The sequence below is a fragment of the Uranotaenia lowii genome, chromosome 3 (assembly GCF_029784155.1).
Source record: "Uranotaenia lowii strain MFRU-FL chromosome 3, ASM2978415v1, whole genome shotgun sequence".
In the NCBI taxonomy this organism is placed as follows: Eukaryota; Metazoa; Arthropoda; class Insecta; order Diptera; family Culicidae; genus Uranotaenia; species Uranotaenia lowii.
The window spans coordinates 231,212,509-231,229,663 of NC_073693.1; the positions used below are offsets into that span (position 1 = coordinate 231,212,509).

General features: G+C 35.2%; 1 protein-coding gene across 1 annotated transcript in view; it reads right to left on the reverse strand.

Moving 5' to 3' along the window:
- Positions 1-16,116, reverse strand: part of LOC129755598 (uncharacterized) — a 379,672-nt gene extending 363,556 nt beyond the window's left edge. Inside the window, exon 1 of the mRNA XM_055752171.1 lies at positions 15,955-16,116. Within this exon, the coding sequence (XP_055608146.1) occupies positions 15,955-16,078 (124 nt within the window). The 5' untranslated portion in view covers positions 16,079-16,116. The remainder of the gene's footprint in view (positions 1-15,954) is intronic.
- Positions 16,117-17,155: the final 1,039 nt, after the last annotated feature.

Here is a 17,155-nt window from a genome sequence, read left to right on the forward strand (position 1 = left end):
ATTGATTATTCGAAAAAAAATTAAAACCAAAATCAACTTGAATTTTAATTTGTTTCTATCGAAACCCACAGAAAAGTAGATCCTAATTTAGAACTACTCAGTTAGATTTTTCTTAGATTTAGTTAGATCAATTTAAAAAAATATATAAAATAACAGTTTTTGATAGAAAATTTGCAGGAAATTGAAAATGCGAAGAAAGAGAGGAAAATATTTAAAATACTTTAAAATTTTAAGTTTTCTCAGGTATTGTTGGGAATAAAATTTATAAAACCGGGCAATCTGGAATGCGTACTTGATAAGTTTAAGAATGAGTGTGAATAATGCAAAATTTTTGTTCTTAACTTTTTTATCATTATTAAAATTTGCATAGACGTATACACCCTTTTAAGTTTTGAAGAATAAAGTAACTGCAGTTTATAAAATAGGATCATCCAGAAAATTGATCTCCGCTATTGAATTTTCATTTCAAAAATTTTCTTTCTTTATTTCCCTTCTATAATTTTATTTGAATTTGAATCTGAGATTTGAAATTCTTATTAAAACTTTTCCAACTGTTTTGGCCAAAATTATATACAATTGATTCTGATGTCCTTTTTAAACTATCCTTTATTAAAGAAAATGCCCTGAATTTAGCGTGCTGTTTGGCGTGCTGTTAATCTATTTTTGTCTATGTCCATTTTGCTCAAACAATACATGAATAAAATATATTCAAAATATTATTTTTAAATACTATTTGATTATTTATTTTTAAGTTCTTTTACATACATAAATAGTTTATCGTGTTAAATAGAAACTTTTGAAAATGCATCCAAAAATCTTTCAAAAAATTATTATGATTTGTATAAAAAATCCTTGGACAAAAAAATAGGAAAGTTAATTCTAACGATCGTTGAAATCATAAAACTTACCATGAAATCTGTTGAACTTTGCTTAAGATTGCCAAATGTTCTCCCGCACGTATCCGAGCTATATTATTTAAAACCTGGCAAAATTCGGGCATTATATTTCCAAATTTTCGAGGATCTATCTAACAAAAATCAAGAAAAAAACATTTGTTTCTTTTTTTTCATCGAAAAACATAATCAGATTTTGAATGATATTTCAAAAAATCGTTTATGTTTATTTTAACAAATCTAGCTTGAAAAATTTCATTTTCAGGCGTCAAAACTTAAAATTATAATGATGCAATTTGAATTTTTCGTTTGATTTTCCCAAAAAAAAAAGATGAATGAATCCGGATAAAATCAAAACATTTTCAACAAAATTTAGGCATCCTAGCCGGGCCAAACCTTTACACATTTTTTTTTTACTGAATATCCTTTCAAGTCTGGGTAAAACCGAGTAATCTGGTCAGCTTAATATTTCTAATTTGATTTCAACTAACTATAATTTTTTTTAAATAGGCTTCAATTTCTTTAAAAAAGTCATAAAATAAATCCAATTTTTTAAAGTTAAAGAATAAAATTAAAATTTTGCGGTTCAAATCGGATCTATGTACACTCGATCCAAGCTAAAGATTTTAGTTCAAAATTTGGTACATGAAAAATCTACAATATTAATAATGTTGAACAATACGCAAAAGCATATGAAATTCTCTGCAATTTCTTTGAGAGAAGAAAAATGTTTTTTTTATCATCAACTTCCTTTCATTAAAAATCAATTTCTGTGGATGTTTTTTTAAAAAAAGTATTTCATAAGACAAAACTATCAGAATGATCTCAAATTATACTAAGTTTTGTCATTTCAGCTAAATTGTGCAAACGAACTGAATTCGGTTGCTTATCGAAATTTATTATTTTATTTTTATTGAAGAACTCATTCACGAGCTAAATTTAAATATGAATTTTGAGCTTAAATTCGAAATTTGAATTTTCAATATGTTTCTGAGTTTCAATACGTTTTCTAAACTGTACATAGAAACGGTTTCTGAATTCAGAAATCTTCACCAAGAATTGAAATCAGTTTCAGAATCCTTAATCATGAAACTTTTTTATGTTTTAGTTTTGCATTAGAATAAAGTTCATGAACTTTGAATCTGATTTTTTATTTGAAATTGGTTCATTCGGAACTTTGAATGTGAATATAAAACAAAAATTCAGAATGATTTCCTAGTTTTGTTTCATATTCGGAAAAATATTATCGAAAGGTAAAAAATGCGTTTGAGTTTCAAAAATCATGAATCAAATTTTGAAGGATATGTAAAACCTTATTTAAACGGCGATTTAAAACACATCTTTTTGTTTCAACTTTTAATGATGGGTCGAATCGATAATAAAGAATATAAACTGGATACATATTCCTTAATATGAAAACACAAATACAATTTCGATTTTGATTATAAGAAACCAACAATTTCTCTTAAATGAGTAAAATCTTGTTTTTTAGTGTAGAAATGCATTCCTATCATTAAGTGAGAAAATTTTGAAAAACTGTAGCTGAATTTTGAACTTGAGATTGGTTGGTTTTCGAGGTTTTGACGAGTTCTGAGTCAAGATTGTTACTATCGAATAACCTTACTTCATAATCAAAATTTGATTAAGAATAATAGATTTTGAGTGTGAATTAGAATACTTTTCTTGCTTTTGAAAGACCCTCTAGGTGGGGGGGGGGGAGTTTAATCTTCAAACCCCCTCTCCCCCCATTCCTACGGCCATGATTCTGTGGCATTTTTTTGTTTTGAATTCATAGTATGAAGTCTTGATATTACTTCCCAATAGTCATGACTCATGAGTGAAATGTTTATTCTGCTTTCGATTAAGCACAGACCAAGTGATTAATGATTAAAAAATAGGAGTTTTTATATCTATCTTTTGCTAATCCAAAAACTTATGGATTGTGATAGAGTTATGAAATAAATTGTGAATTGAATTTTGCATTATTTCCTTGACCCTAACTATGATTTTATACCGTTAAATCAATAAAGAACAATTACAGTCACAACTTACCAGCTCTAACTTGCATTTTCCTTTAATTCTTCCACAATATTTGCACATGATGGATTAACAAATTGTTGTTTGAAGATATCATGGTTATTTGAAGGATATATGATGAACTCTTTAAAATTTCTTTGTATGTTAAAAATATTATGTGTACTCTGAGACAGCATATGAATAAAAATTACACAATCCGGCCCTGGGCACCCATCACAAGGTAAATTCAAATAAGCAACTAACAACTTCAAAATTGAATTTTAATTTTTAAGATTTTTAAGAATGAACATAACGCTTTAAATCTTAGCTTAAAAAGGAAATTTCACAGTATTTGTTCATTTTATTAAAACGAAGAAATCAAATTTAAACAATTAAATAAGTTTAACTCTAATCTGCAAATTTAAACAATAAAATATGTCTCAATTGGAAGTTGAGTGGTTTGTACTTTTATTCAGGCGCATCTTAATAAAAACAATTCTGCTGTGACTGGATTAATTTAATTTTGAATTTTGCTTCACTTTATTTTAAGGACGCACCCTGAAAGCCCAGACAAAAATCCCTAAACCGACCTTAAGTATCAATTTGACACTTTTCACTTAAAATAACTTTATCTATTACCTACCTTTTATCAACATTGACTCGCATGGAAAATTATTGATTTGCAGATTGAAATTTTATCAAAGAATGTCGAAAAAAAATCAAATATGAAATGGGTTAAAAAAGTTTAAATTTTTCAAAATTTCACAAATTTAGTTCAATGAGATCAAATTGGAGAAAAAGGGGCAGGGTTCAGCACCCTCCCTCCCACCATCACTCTTTCAAAATGAACTAGTTGTTCACTAGATATTGAAGTTCTTATTATTTTTGAAAATTTGTTAAATCACCCCCCGCCCAGTCCCCCCATGGGCGAGCTCTAAGACCGCGCCTGAATCAGCCATAACTAGATGATAAATATGTTTCAAGTTTCAATAGAAGGAATTGTTCAAACATAATTAGTTTCATTACCTCAATACACACATTCAATTCATCCTGTTGTGACTTCCGGGAACACACGGAATTCAAGATGATTCCAATCAGATTTGTTTTTTTTTGTCCGTTCCCAAGTCAATTCAATAGAGAATCTTATGCGTGGCATTTAACGTTAACCTTTCCCCCGGACGACTGAAAACATCAAAGAAACGGAAGGCATTTCAAATTCATAGGACTATCCGACCCGCTACCCTCAATGCCACCATTCCAGAAGCAGGAGGTGAACGAGTCGACATAAATCTGTGCCCGGAATGTGCAACCAGGCGAGGCGAGGCGAGGCGCGTGTGTTTGTGGTGCGTTTTTGTCAAAGAAACCGTCTCATCGTTTCATCAGTCAACTTTAACTTGGTCCGGGATTGTTGCCTAGCGGTTTTTCCGAGGCGGTCGGGACACGTCTTCCGGACCAGAATCGTGACAAGTTGATGATGGGAAAAGTTTGCCACCAGATGGTGTCCCAGCAGTACCAGTTTGCCAGAGAGCATTATCCTCGACATCTGGGAGCTTGTTAGCCCTCAGATTCGTGGGGTGAATCGCGCAGTCAACTTGCTGCCTTGGTTTGGGACCTCGCTCGGGGGAAGGAGTCGTCCTGAGTTTACTGACACAGACTGCCATCAGGCGTGATAAGATGTTATCCCGGGAGACGAGCGCCGTACTTTTTCTTGATTGATCGAGTGGTCAAGTGCGAGTGAAGCTCTAGGAAAGTGGGACAATGACCAAGTTTTATAGTTTGACGATGTTTTAAACGAAGCAATATTTCAGTTTGCTATTGGGAGATGAGTCGATAATAACTATGACACTTGCGATTTTGATAACGTTGTGCATGTTTGGCCAATATAATATGAAGAAAAATCAAATCAATGCATGTACAATAATGTTCATTGTACATATTTATGAATTACAACACATGGTTTAATGATAAATAAGGAAGAAAAAACAAAATGCTAGATTTTTTGATTTATTATTCAAAATGCAACACATCTAATACTTCATTTTTGGGTAAATTGTATGTTTTTATGATTATAAGCACGACGAGGGAGAATGTAAGATTTTGCGACCTTTTTTTGGATTTTATAAGACCAATTCATCTCCGTTAAGTGTGCCATACATTACAAAAACGCGTGGGCGAATTTGATAATTTGACGACGTCTGATTGCATTTATGCTCGACTACACACGATACAAATATACATCTTGCAATTGCAATTCATTGCCGGCGAAATCAGCTACTAAAACATGAAAAAACCTTACCTCAGTTGAGGCGGAGTAAATGACCTGGAATACGATACGCCATACTCGCTAAATTTGAAATACTCAGAGCCCGGCTACCTTTTACTCAGACGTCGCCACATGTATGAAGCAGCCGACGGCTGATCTTAATGAACTCAAATATCAGCGGAAAATTTACTCAGACGTCAGGAAATTCGGCACTCAGAGAACTCGAGTGCTTGAAGGCGACAACTGAGTAAATGATGATCAGTTTGTGCGAGGCGTCGAACTTCGTTGTTTTCGTGCAGCAGAAACTAGAAAATTTACATGGTGAATATTCATTTCAAAGGTAATTTCTAGCTATTAATCCGATATTATTTTTATTACAGGGTTCTGTGACGAAGGTGGTCCAAATACACTTGCCATAACTAAATCTATAACGGCATAATGGGTCCCGGCCTTGGAGACAAAACCCGACGGGAGAAAAAATAATTTCAAATTTTTTAAAAATAAATGTGTTGCACAACATTTGGACTTTTTTTATTCATCAAATCAACAAATCCATCATTTGTCTGAAAAATAATATAGGTTTCAACTATTCTAGCATGGAAAAAGCGGCCAAAAACCGCTTCAGAATTATTCGCGCATTCTGAGTAACCATGGCTCAGTTGTCGCGAAAAGGGCTGTTAGTCAGTTCTGAGTAAAAGCCGTTTAGTCAGAACCCAAGTAACAATTTTAGCTTTATTATGGTCAGCAAAATATCGTTTGGACTATCGCATTAATCTTCATAAAAAGCTAAAGCGCATTCTATATCATCACCTGGACTCTAATAAAGCCAAAATCAGGCTATTTGGCCCTACCCTAGAAACGTCATCAAGACATATAATTGTTGGTCATCAATGTTGGTCACCAAAGCATTTAAAAAGCTATTATAAAACATGTTAGAGATTTTTGTTTTTTCGGTTCTGTCAGTTCTCGGAGTTTTTTTTTTATTTTTTCCAGCAACCATAATGGTTGATGAATGATGATTGCATTATTCAGATATGATCTGGTAAAATTAATAGCTAAAAAAACCAATATTTTAACCATATATTGAGCTTCTTTTCTACTGCCAGTCAAGATTTTAGGTAAAATGTACATGAAATAGTATCTTAAAATAAATGCGCCTCGTCAAATCTGATGGTCAATTATGATGGAATTGATGGAAAAAGGCTCGAAAAAATATTTTCCAATGCTTGCATTGTGAATCCATCAACATGGCGTCATTTTGTGCCCTTCGATTTTGCAACCAACATGGCGTGAGTCAATTCATAGTTTTATTATGGTTTAATGATGACCCCAAAAAAAGCTACGATTTGACGTTTCTCTCGCAAGCCAACCAATTACACGCTAAGGTTGAGTTCCTCATTTCTGAGTTGTTAATCATTAGTACAGTAAATGAGGACAGACTTTTTGAATGAAAAGGGATTGGTTTTGAATGACCCGTGGAATAAATCATGAGTTGAAGTCAAATTTCGTTGTCTGACGCCATCTTGAAATCCAAGATGGCGGCTTCCGCTGAACTTTAAAATGGTGTAAATGACTTGAAATCGCATGAAACCCCAACAAAATCGGGTATCGGGTGAAAGGGCTAAACGAGTAGAAGTTAAATTTCGCTATCAGACGCCATCTTGAAATCCAAGATGGCGGCATCCGCTCAACTTTTAATGCTTAATGCTAACAAAAAGTCGCATTAAACCACCACTATACGGGTATTGGGTGAAAGGGCTAAACTAGAAGTCGATTTTTTTTTCTTTCCGACGCCATCTTGAAATCCAAGATGGCAGCTTCCACTGAATTTAAAATACTTTTAATCAATGAAAATCGCTTGAACACAACTTTTTTCACGTAATACTACATTAAAACTACTATTTTAAGACAATTTAGATCATTTTAAATCACTTTTATTATTTTTTCATTATGTTTCTAATGCATTTAGCACTTTTCTTGTTTTGTTTATAGTTTTTGTTTTTATTGCCATTTATGTAATTCTATTATTCCTATCATGTTATTATGTTTAAATTGTATTGGTCTTATTCTAGCGAAAACTATAAGGTTATGTTGTTTCTGTTAACCGTCTGATTTAGGCACATGTGCCAAATTCGATGTTGGCAAAATCGAATGTTGCCAAAAACGAACGGGGTCTGTATTGTGGTGGTTTTTGTGGGATTTTCAGTCACTTACAGATTTTCAGAGAAACGCGAAAAGAGATATTTGACTTCTATCATTTAGCCTTAGCACCCAATACAATATATTTGGGAGTTTCATGCTATTTTCATTCATTTACAGTATTTTTAAGTTCAGCTGAAGCCCCCATCTTGGATTTCAAGATAGCGTCAGAATGCAAAAATAAACTTTTTATAGCTTATTCCAATTGACAAACACCCATATTTTGGAGGTTTCATGCGATATTCAATGATTTAGAGCATTTTTAAAGTTTATAGAAAGCTGCCATCTTGGATTTCAAGATGGCGTAAGATAGCAATATTCGACTTCTACTCGTTAAGCCCTTCCACCCACTACCACCTGGGTTTCATGTCATTTTAAGTCATTTACTACATTTTAAAGTTTAGCGGAAGCCGCCATCTTGGATTTCAAGATGGCGTCAGATAGCGAAATTCAACTTCTACCGGTTGATTTATTTCAACTTATACCCCTATAATATAGGTTTTATGCGATTTTCAGTCATTTACAGTATTTTCAAGTTGAGTGGTAGCCGCCATCTTGGATTTAAGATGGCGACGGGCAACGAAATTTGACTTCTACTCGTTCATTACTTTCACCTAATAACCATATTGTGAAGGTTTCACGATATTTTCAGTAATTTACAGCTTTGAAAATAAAAGCGGAAGCCGCCATCTTGAATTATTGATGGCGTCAAGCAACAATTTTTTTCCTACTATTTGGGCCCTTTCACTCAATACTCATATTGTAAAGATATTCATACTACTTTCGGTGATTTCAAGTTTTCAAAGATGTATTTTTTTAATTTTAACTCAAAACCAACACGCATAACTTACCAAAAATGTGTGAAAATGGGAGTTCCAATTCAAATATGTGCTATCTAATCTGAGCGTGTCCTGTTTTGACATCTTGATCGAGAACTGTCACTAAGTTTTATGACGGTTTAATAATCATGCACTGAGTGCTATTATAGAACATGCAAAAGAAAGCTTGGAGCAAACTTCTAGGTTTGTGTTTTATTATAGTTTAAAAAAAGCATTCACAACTCTTTCAAAATAACTAAAACAGCATGTTTAATAAAAGTTTTATTAGCGTTTTCAAAACCTTCTGAAAACATATGGTCGAAAAGAAATTATAAGCATTCTGCATGACCATAATAAAACCGCCATAAAACAAGCTGCACAAAAAAATGCCATAATTAAACCATAATAAAACTTCCTAATGCTAGTTGGCATAATCTGTGTTACTTGGGAACTGAGTAGGTGCGGTTTTGGCGACAACTGAGTAGCCGTCACTCTGAACTGAGTAGCTGAAAGTTAGCGAGTAGACAATTAAGATTTGATGCACGCTCGTTTTTCATAATCATTTTCGTGTTTTTTCAACCATTTTCTGGTTTTTCTGCTCAAGCTTGGATAATTCTTGTTTTTTTAACAATAGCCAAAATTTAAAAAAAATGGTTAAAAATTCTGCATTTGAATGACTGATCTTTGTTTTTGTTTTCTTAGTAGATTTTGTAGCGCTTCAGTTATTTAGGATTAGGTTTTTCCTGCTTTTTTTCTGTCAAGCCAAGTTTACTACAAGAAATATAGGGAAATATGAGTTGCCGGCTCCAATAAAACAATTGTATGTATCGATGTGGTGAAAGGTTGATCTTTATAAAGCCGGTATCTGATTATATCGCATATTTAGGTCAAGCGACCCGGTTCCGAGTGCTCGCCATGGAAAAGCATATAATGTGCAATCCTCCTCCGCGACTTGGAAACTGGAAACAGAAATCAAAAAAGCACTGCCGCCTGAAAACTCAGACCCGAATACGAACATTGTCGACCCGGATGCAGGATATCAATTTCAAGATGTTTCCAAAGGTAAGTTTTTTACGCTAAAAAATGAATCTATTAGAGCTTGTCCAGGAGAGTTATAGTAATGGTCTTCCGGCTCCCTGAAATCAAGAAAAAGCCAACCACTAAAATGATTGAAATTTATGGTTGATCTAAGGTCCAGTTGAAATAGTTCGTACGAATCTGACCACGCAAGCTCCGATCGTCCTGAGACAATGCAGAGATAAATTTTGAATCCAAATAAAATTTGATTTACATCTTCTAATTTCAGGAACGATGCCGATTTCAACAAAGGCTTATTATGTGGCAGCACAGTTGATTGAAGAGTCATTCCGGAAAATTTCCCACGATGATGGATCCATATTAAGCTGGTTTTCGACTCCTGATTCAACTTCGATGGTGCTCATAAACTCATTATGAGACTCACCGGAACGTGGAAGGACTGCAAAAAAAAATTCTGAGTTTCGTAGTGAATTCCAGAAAATTGATAATTATTATAAGTGAAGCAGTTAATAAATTGAGCTTTATGGTAAGATATATGCATTTTATGTTTTTATTTTTTCAATGGGTCAAATTTATTGCATTGCAGCATGCTTTAATAATCCAATTAAAATTCTTACGAAAACGTTCAATTTATTTCAAAAAGAATAATTATTTTCCGAAAACAGTTATTTTTCAAACATTATCCATGTGTGAGAGCACTATGGTTATTTTTCAATCGTGCTGAAAGTTCGTAAAAAAATATTGTGTTTTGTATTTTGAAAATCTAAAAACGCAAAAAATGTGCCAAATTACGTCAACTTACCAATTCTCTTATCAAAATTTATCTGGTATGACTAAAGCAATTTTTATGATTCAATTTTTACATCACTCTTTATCATTTTTGATGGTCATGATCTTGAAAAATTTCAAAAAATATATATGCTTATGACCAACGTATAGCTTTTAACTTTAGCTTTCTTGGACACTAAGTGATATTTTTGTTAGCATTCCGTAGCTGATTTACAGTCATTTTTTCCAAGCATGTTTTTTTCGGATTTTTTATCTTAGACTTTGAATAACGGAAAATTGAAGTGCTGTAGGTGGATACTGCCTGAAAGGTATATTTGAGTTACATCACGAGGTTTCTAAATCTATGATTTTTTTAAGAGTCGGTTAAGAAACAAGAGAGAAATAGTGGGTTTAGTCAGGAGTGTCAAATTGACACTCCAGGGACTTTGAAACGGGTAAAAATTTCAGGGACGAATGAGGGCTAATCAGAAGGAGCACTAAAAGTAGAACGCCTTTTTCGTTAATTTTGTTAGTTTTATCTTTCTAATATGCTTATTTTTCTCAAGCGTATTCTTATTTTTCTATAATTTATTATTATACAACAACTGTTAAAACTGTCCCGCATCATCCAACCTTAGTGATTTCACTCGATATTACAAAAATACAAGGCTCAGAAGAGAAAACCGCATCTTTCTATCACGATTTTAAGAACGTTGACTTCGAAGCTATATTCCTCATCCTGCAATGTATGGATTGGGAGGCTGAGCTAGATTTTTCTAATACCAATGCAGCTGCCGAGACGTTTGCGAACATCATGAATTATATCATCGATCGCCATGTGCTGAAATGCAGCACGGCTACCAATTAATGGACCCCCTGATTTACTGCAAGTCTTCGGAGATTTAAGACGGCTTAGCAGTGCGCACTTCGCAACTAAAACAAACACAAGTCCCTCTACACTAAGGACAATTATCGCAAATTGAATTCGGCCTATAAGAAAGCCAGTAAGCGTTGCTACCAGAATTATATTAATCGGTTACAACAGAATTTCAAGAGCAGTCCGAAATCTTTTTGGAAGCACGTGAAAAATCAGCGGAGAGAATCAGGGCTTCCGTCTCACATGTTCCTGAACAGCGACACAGGGAACTCTGATCTCGAAAGTTGTGATCTATTTGCCGAGAAGTTCTCTAGCATTTCTACAACTGGGTCCATTTCTCCTGAGCAACTGGCTAGAGCTGTGAGAAAAATATTGCCTATAGGTTCTTCGTTTAACGGTATCATAATCGATGATGCATCCATATCGACATGACAGCGACAGCTAAGCTGAAAAACTCTACATCTATGGGCCCGGATGGTTTACCTGCTACATTTTTGAAGCGTTTTATGCCACTTTTGCTGTTTCCTATTCGGCATATTTTCCAATCATCGCTGGATGTTGGAATCTTTCCCTCATTGTTGAAGGAAGCCTACATGTTTCCTGTTCACAGGAAGGGAGACAAGAGAGATGTTAACAACTACCGCGGAATTTCAGCTCGATGCGCGATAGCCAAATTGTCTTGGATCCCATTATTTCGTTCTTCAAACACCAGCTTTCCAATTATCAACACGGGTTCATGCCTAAACGATCCACGGCTACTAACTTAATCACCTTCACATCTTTTGTGCAAGACAGCTTTGCTATGAAAACCCAAACTGACGCCATCGCAATCGCTATCGCAAAGCTGGAACGTCTGGGTTTCTGTGGATCCCTTCTGCACAGGTTCCATAGTTACTTAACAGGTCGAAAGTTATCCGTTCGTATTGGTGACTCCTTTTCAAATCATTTTCTTGCCTGCTCCGGTGTGCCTCAAGGAAGTCATTTAGGGCCACTAATTTTCGTGATATATTTTAATGATCTCTCGATCCTTGACTGCAAAAAACTTGCATATGCCGACGACCTGAAACTTTTTTTACACCATAAACGGCCAAGAGGACACCAATTTCCTGCAGCAGCAGTTCAATGTTTTTGCTCAATGGTGTGACTTGAATTGCCTGCCCCTGAATCGCTGGCTGGAGTTAAAGGCTAACACAAACTACATCGTAGACAAAGCATCCAGAAACCTTGGATTCTTATTTCGCATGGCCAAAGACTTCAAAGACGTGTATTGTCTGAAAAGTCTTTACTACTGTTTAGTTCGTTCTGTGGTAGATATGTGATGGGAATATTAATAACAGTAAACACAACAATAAAAATATTGGAATCACCAGATCAAGGTGAGCTAGTTTTACTGCTCAACATAATCACTTAGATTTTGTTCATTTACAACAAAGTAAATTGATTCGATTTGAGTGTGACAAAAAGATTAAAAAGTAAATCAAACCTAATCACGCGGTTGGAGTGTGTAAATCGCTGAGAGAATTATTGAGTGACTCCTGAGAGTAGAGTTGGACGAATGAATGCATGACCGAATGAGAATGAAACGACGCAGAAGATTCATGAATAAGCCAATGACGATGATCATTCTAGATTCGATTATTGAGAACGAATGTTGTGTGTTTTGCCGGAGAATAAGTGTATTTTAAAAAAAATCGCGTAGTTTGTGAAAGAAAGGACGAATTATTAAATGTAATGTTTTACCGATGAAAAGTCACCACACGTTCCATCCTCGAGTATGTTTCAGCTGTTTGGTGCCCTTTATACCAGAATGGGACTGAACGAATCGAGGCTATCCAGCGTCGCTTCATGCGGTATGCCCTACGTCATCTGAACTGGCAAGACCCGTTCCGTTTACCAAGTTATGAGAATCGCTGCCGCCTCATAGACCTAGAAACGCTACGCGCGCTCTATTTGTTGCTGATCTCTTAACGTCCAGAGTTAACTGTCCCGTTTTGCTGGAGGCCATTCCTCTCAGCGTGCGTCCCCAAGAATTGAGAAACCAGCTTTTGCAGCTCTATGTTCCTATTCTTCTCAACAACTATGGAGCGAACAGCGCATTTATCGGCATATTGAAATCGTTCAATCGCTTTGCTGAGCATTTCGACTTCGATGATTCGAGGAACGTGTTCCGCAGAAATATTTTAACTGTTTCAAGAACGGTATAGACCTGTGTTAATTTTTATCTTGTATTGTAATTACTATTAAGTTATCATTAGGATCAACATATGATCCGTTGATTTTACTCTAATAAGCAATAAACAATAAACATTGATCGAGAAATAATTTAAACATTTGTTTTGTAATTTACTGTTGTTTGTTACGAAATATTTATCTCCGGTTTTCTAGGTTTGTTACAAGATTCTGAGACTTAGTAAAGGTCATGGCTTACAGAGCGAGAAATAACAATTTTATGGATGGCGCAATATGAATTAATTCAATTTTTTTTATTGATTGATTGCTCTATTTAGAATAGGAACATATTTTTGCTCTTATTGTGGCGCTCCTGGTGGATGGATTTGGAAGTTCTTGGCGCCCACGACTGTACTTAGTAAACAAGCAACATGGAAGCCGAACTCACTGTAACATTAGACTGAGTAGATTTGGGGTCATTTTGGAATTTCTCAAACCCTGGGGTCTGAAAAGCTTCGTCTTGGTCCAAAACTCATCCATGATTTTTTGCAAAATTTTCAAGTAACGTTTACATGAGAAAATTTGATTTTTTAGGTTTGTATGGGAAAATTGAATATTTTGTACTGAAAAATCAACATCATTTTAGTTTCGTCTGTGGAACCAAGCCAGCTTACGGTTTTTGTGCCAATTAATAAAATTCTCAAAGGAAATTTTCTGCTGAATAACTTTGACGAAGACCGTGACTTCGTATGTTATCAGAAAAAAAAGTTATTAGCTGTTTAACAGGGGTATGTCTCTTTGCACTGATTAACAATAAAAACGCACTCCATTGGCCGGTGTATTTTTTTTCATCCTCCTTAGTTTTTGTTGAGAAAGGGATGAGAATGGGATGGAAATGGGGTGAAATGGGAAACTAGAAGCTGTTTTCTATTGCCAATCGGACAGCCCACCTTAGCTGGCGATTTTTTGCCGTTAGTAGAAAACAAAGATTTTTTGTCTAATGTCGGGTTACACACACCCACATTATTTGAAAGCTTGTTAATGCCGGTCCGGCATAAAATCTTATACCGATAATTCCACCTCCAAGGAAGTTCATTATTGGAGTAGAGTTTGATTTGTGGGTGTGGGATTGAATCCGCTATGAACTTCGACAATCTTGGAATACGAGAGTAACGAATCTGTTGCTTGTTTCAAAACAGAATATTTCTTGATCAATTCTATTGCAGCAAACGATGTTTGCTTCCTTCAAACATCGAAACGAACCACCACCATTCGGGGCGACAGACAATGTCTAATGGAGATGACAAACGCTGTTCCCCGGAAAAAAGCTTTCGTTTCGCTAACAAGCCCTGCTCCTCTTCTTGCATAACTCACTTCTACCCAAAATGGCCTGTCCCAAACTTTACCCGCACACTCACGGCGTGGTAACCACGTGTGCCCCCAAAATGGAGGGCTGTCTATTCGTGTTTGTGTTTTTTTGCTGCTTTCTGGTCCTCCATTTATGTCAGCCCAAGCCCAAACCCAACCAAGGTCAAGAATGCGAACGAGCATCTATGAATTTGTCTGTGTACCTCTACCGACTACCTTCTACGGAGAGAGCATTCAAAACGTTGACAAGAGTTGAGAGGGTGGATATTTTTGCGTTTGTCATGCCCACAAAGAGGAGGACTTTGTGCATCGTCGTCGTCGACGTCGTTTATGTGACGATGGCCCTTCACTTTGAGTTGGAGGAAAACATTTTCCGATGAAATTCGAAGTAAATGTTGCGACAAAAGAATGTTGTGTTGGAGCAGTTATTTTGCCTCTTATTTTCTTCCTTTCTGCTTGTACTTGATTTTCTCGGAGGGACAACCTTGGTTAGGAAACAAAACTAAACAGAAAAATGGTTGCACTTCCACATCTAGGGATATGAATATGGTCGAATGGATTCACATGGCAGAACGGACTGCTTTCTCATTGGTCTGAGGACATTGCTTCCTTGAAATGGATCTGAATGACTGGACAACAGCTCAATCACTTGATGAAGGATCCAGATGTGGTAAACAACATCATTGTAGCCGTGCCCAAGTCCAACTTAAGGAATCCTCAGTTATGCAGCCCCAAATTAAAATGCTGGGTTTAAAAATAATTTTCCGCTGATTTGTGTCTATATTAAATGTTAGAGCAACAGATTAAATTAACTTCGACCTTCAATAAGTTGTCATGAATCAGATTGAAGATTTTATTAATTTTTAAAACCATGTTTGATGCCGTGGATAGATAAATAAGCAAGGAACTATTTTGGACCGATATCTTTAAACGGAATTCAAACAAAATACAAACTGACTGTTTATCGTAGAAAAATTGCTCCAACAAGCAATAACCAAAAAAAAATAGATAAAATCTGAAAACACGTCAAGAATGGGAAAAACCAAAAACAATCACCCAAATGATTGTTCGTACCTTTAAACCTACAAAGGTAGGTACGGCAGCTAAAAAGCACAGAGGTGGAAAAATCAACAAGCTCTTATCTTTTACGCTCTGGCAGAGCAATATGTGGGTTTGTGCACTTTTGTGTATGGTGCCATCGTACCAACAATAATACCAACAACAACAACAGCAGCGAAAACAATGGAGCAGAGAATCTGCGAATAAGTGCTTTCGGTGTCTTGCCATTGTTCGAGTGCACGGTAGCGGCGGTGAAACGCTTTGTTGACGAAGGGAAAATCGGAGATAAAAACATTCAGTTTTTAAGCAAATCATTCGATCGGGCTCATGTGTGTTGTCGTTGAATATAATGTGAATATGTTTTGTCAGAATTTGATTTCAGAATATTTTGAAGGCAATACATTAAATTCTTTTAATTGTCATCAATTGTGTTCAAATGTTGGATGTGTTCAATATGGACATTTAATTTTTTTTCTTCAAACTCACCTGAACAGGCTTGCGGTGGCAGCGGGAAGATCAGCGTGGTCGAACTCTTGCGTCTAGCCACGGCACATCCGAGCGATTGTGGTTTGAAGCTGCGCAACTGTTGCATAAAATCCGAACACTCCATTAGGGCCACGTCTGCAAAGTGCAGGTCGCAGAGTATTTGGTTCTGTAGAAAATGTGAGAATGTAGGAAATATTGAGAACTTCTTGTGAAAAGAGTAAAAATTAGAAGAAAAAGAGAAAAAGATTGAAAAAAAAATCGGAAAAGGAAAAGAACAAAAAGGACTGAAAAAATAGTAGTAAACTAAACATAGAACCAGAGATATAAAAAAATATTAAAATATTTTATACATAAACAAGAATTACAAAAAAAATAGCCTAACTTAGTTTAGCTCGTTTGACTACTCATATCACCTTAGATCATTAAGCTCGAAATGCTTTAATTAGTCTTCGACAATACCATTTTCTCATGGTTTTACTAAAAATCATGAAATTTTATTACAAAAATTGAACAAATACGCAATAAGGGGAAAAGCAAATGACATAATTCGAAGTTATTTGAACAGCAGGAAACAATTTGTTGTGGTTGAAGGAATAGCGAGAGAATTCCGAAATATTAATATAGGGGTTCCACAGGGCTGTAACATAGGTCCTTTACTTTTTCTTATTTACATTAACGACATTTGTAATCTTCCCCTTATTGGTACAGCACGGCTTTTTGTGGATGATACTGCTTTATTTTACACAAAAAAGTCTTCAAATACATTAATCGAAAACCTGGAACATGATTTGAAATTGCTATCTACATTTTTAATAGCTATCTGCTCTCTATAAACCACGAAAAAACTAAATACATGTTATTCCACGCTTCCAGGAAAGTAACATCACTACACAGGGATCCACATATGAATCAGTTTGCCATACAAGAGGTGAAAACCATCAAATACTTAAAATACTTTGGTATTCATTTAGATAGTACTCTTTCCTGGAATTGTCATATACAACATTTAGAAAAAAGAATTTCTCCCCTCTGTGGTGTACTCTGGAGATTGAAGAACTTTGTGTCACAACATGTTCTTTTAAAATTCTATTATGCATTCATTCACTCTTTATTTCACTATCTTATAACAGTCTGGGGACGAGCATCTTTTACACACTTACATAAACTTCAAACTTTCCAAAATAGATGCTTGAAAAATATT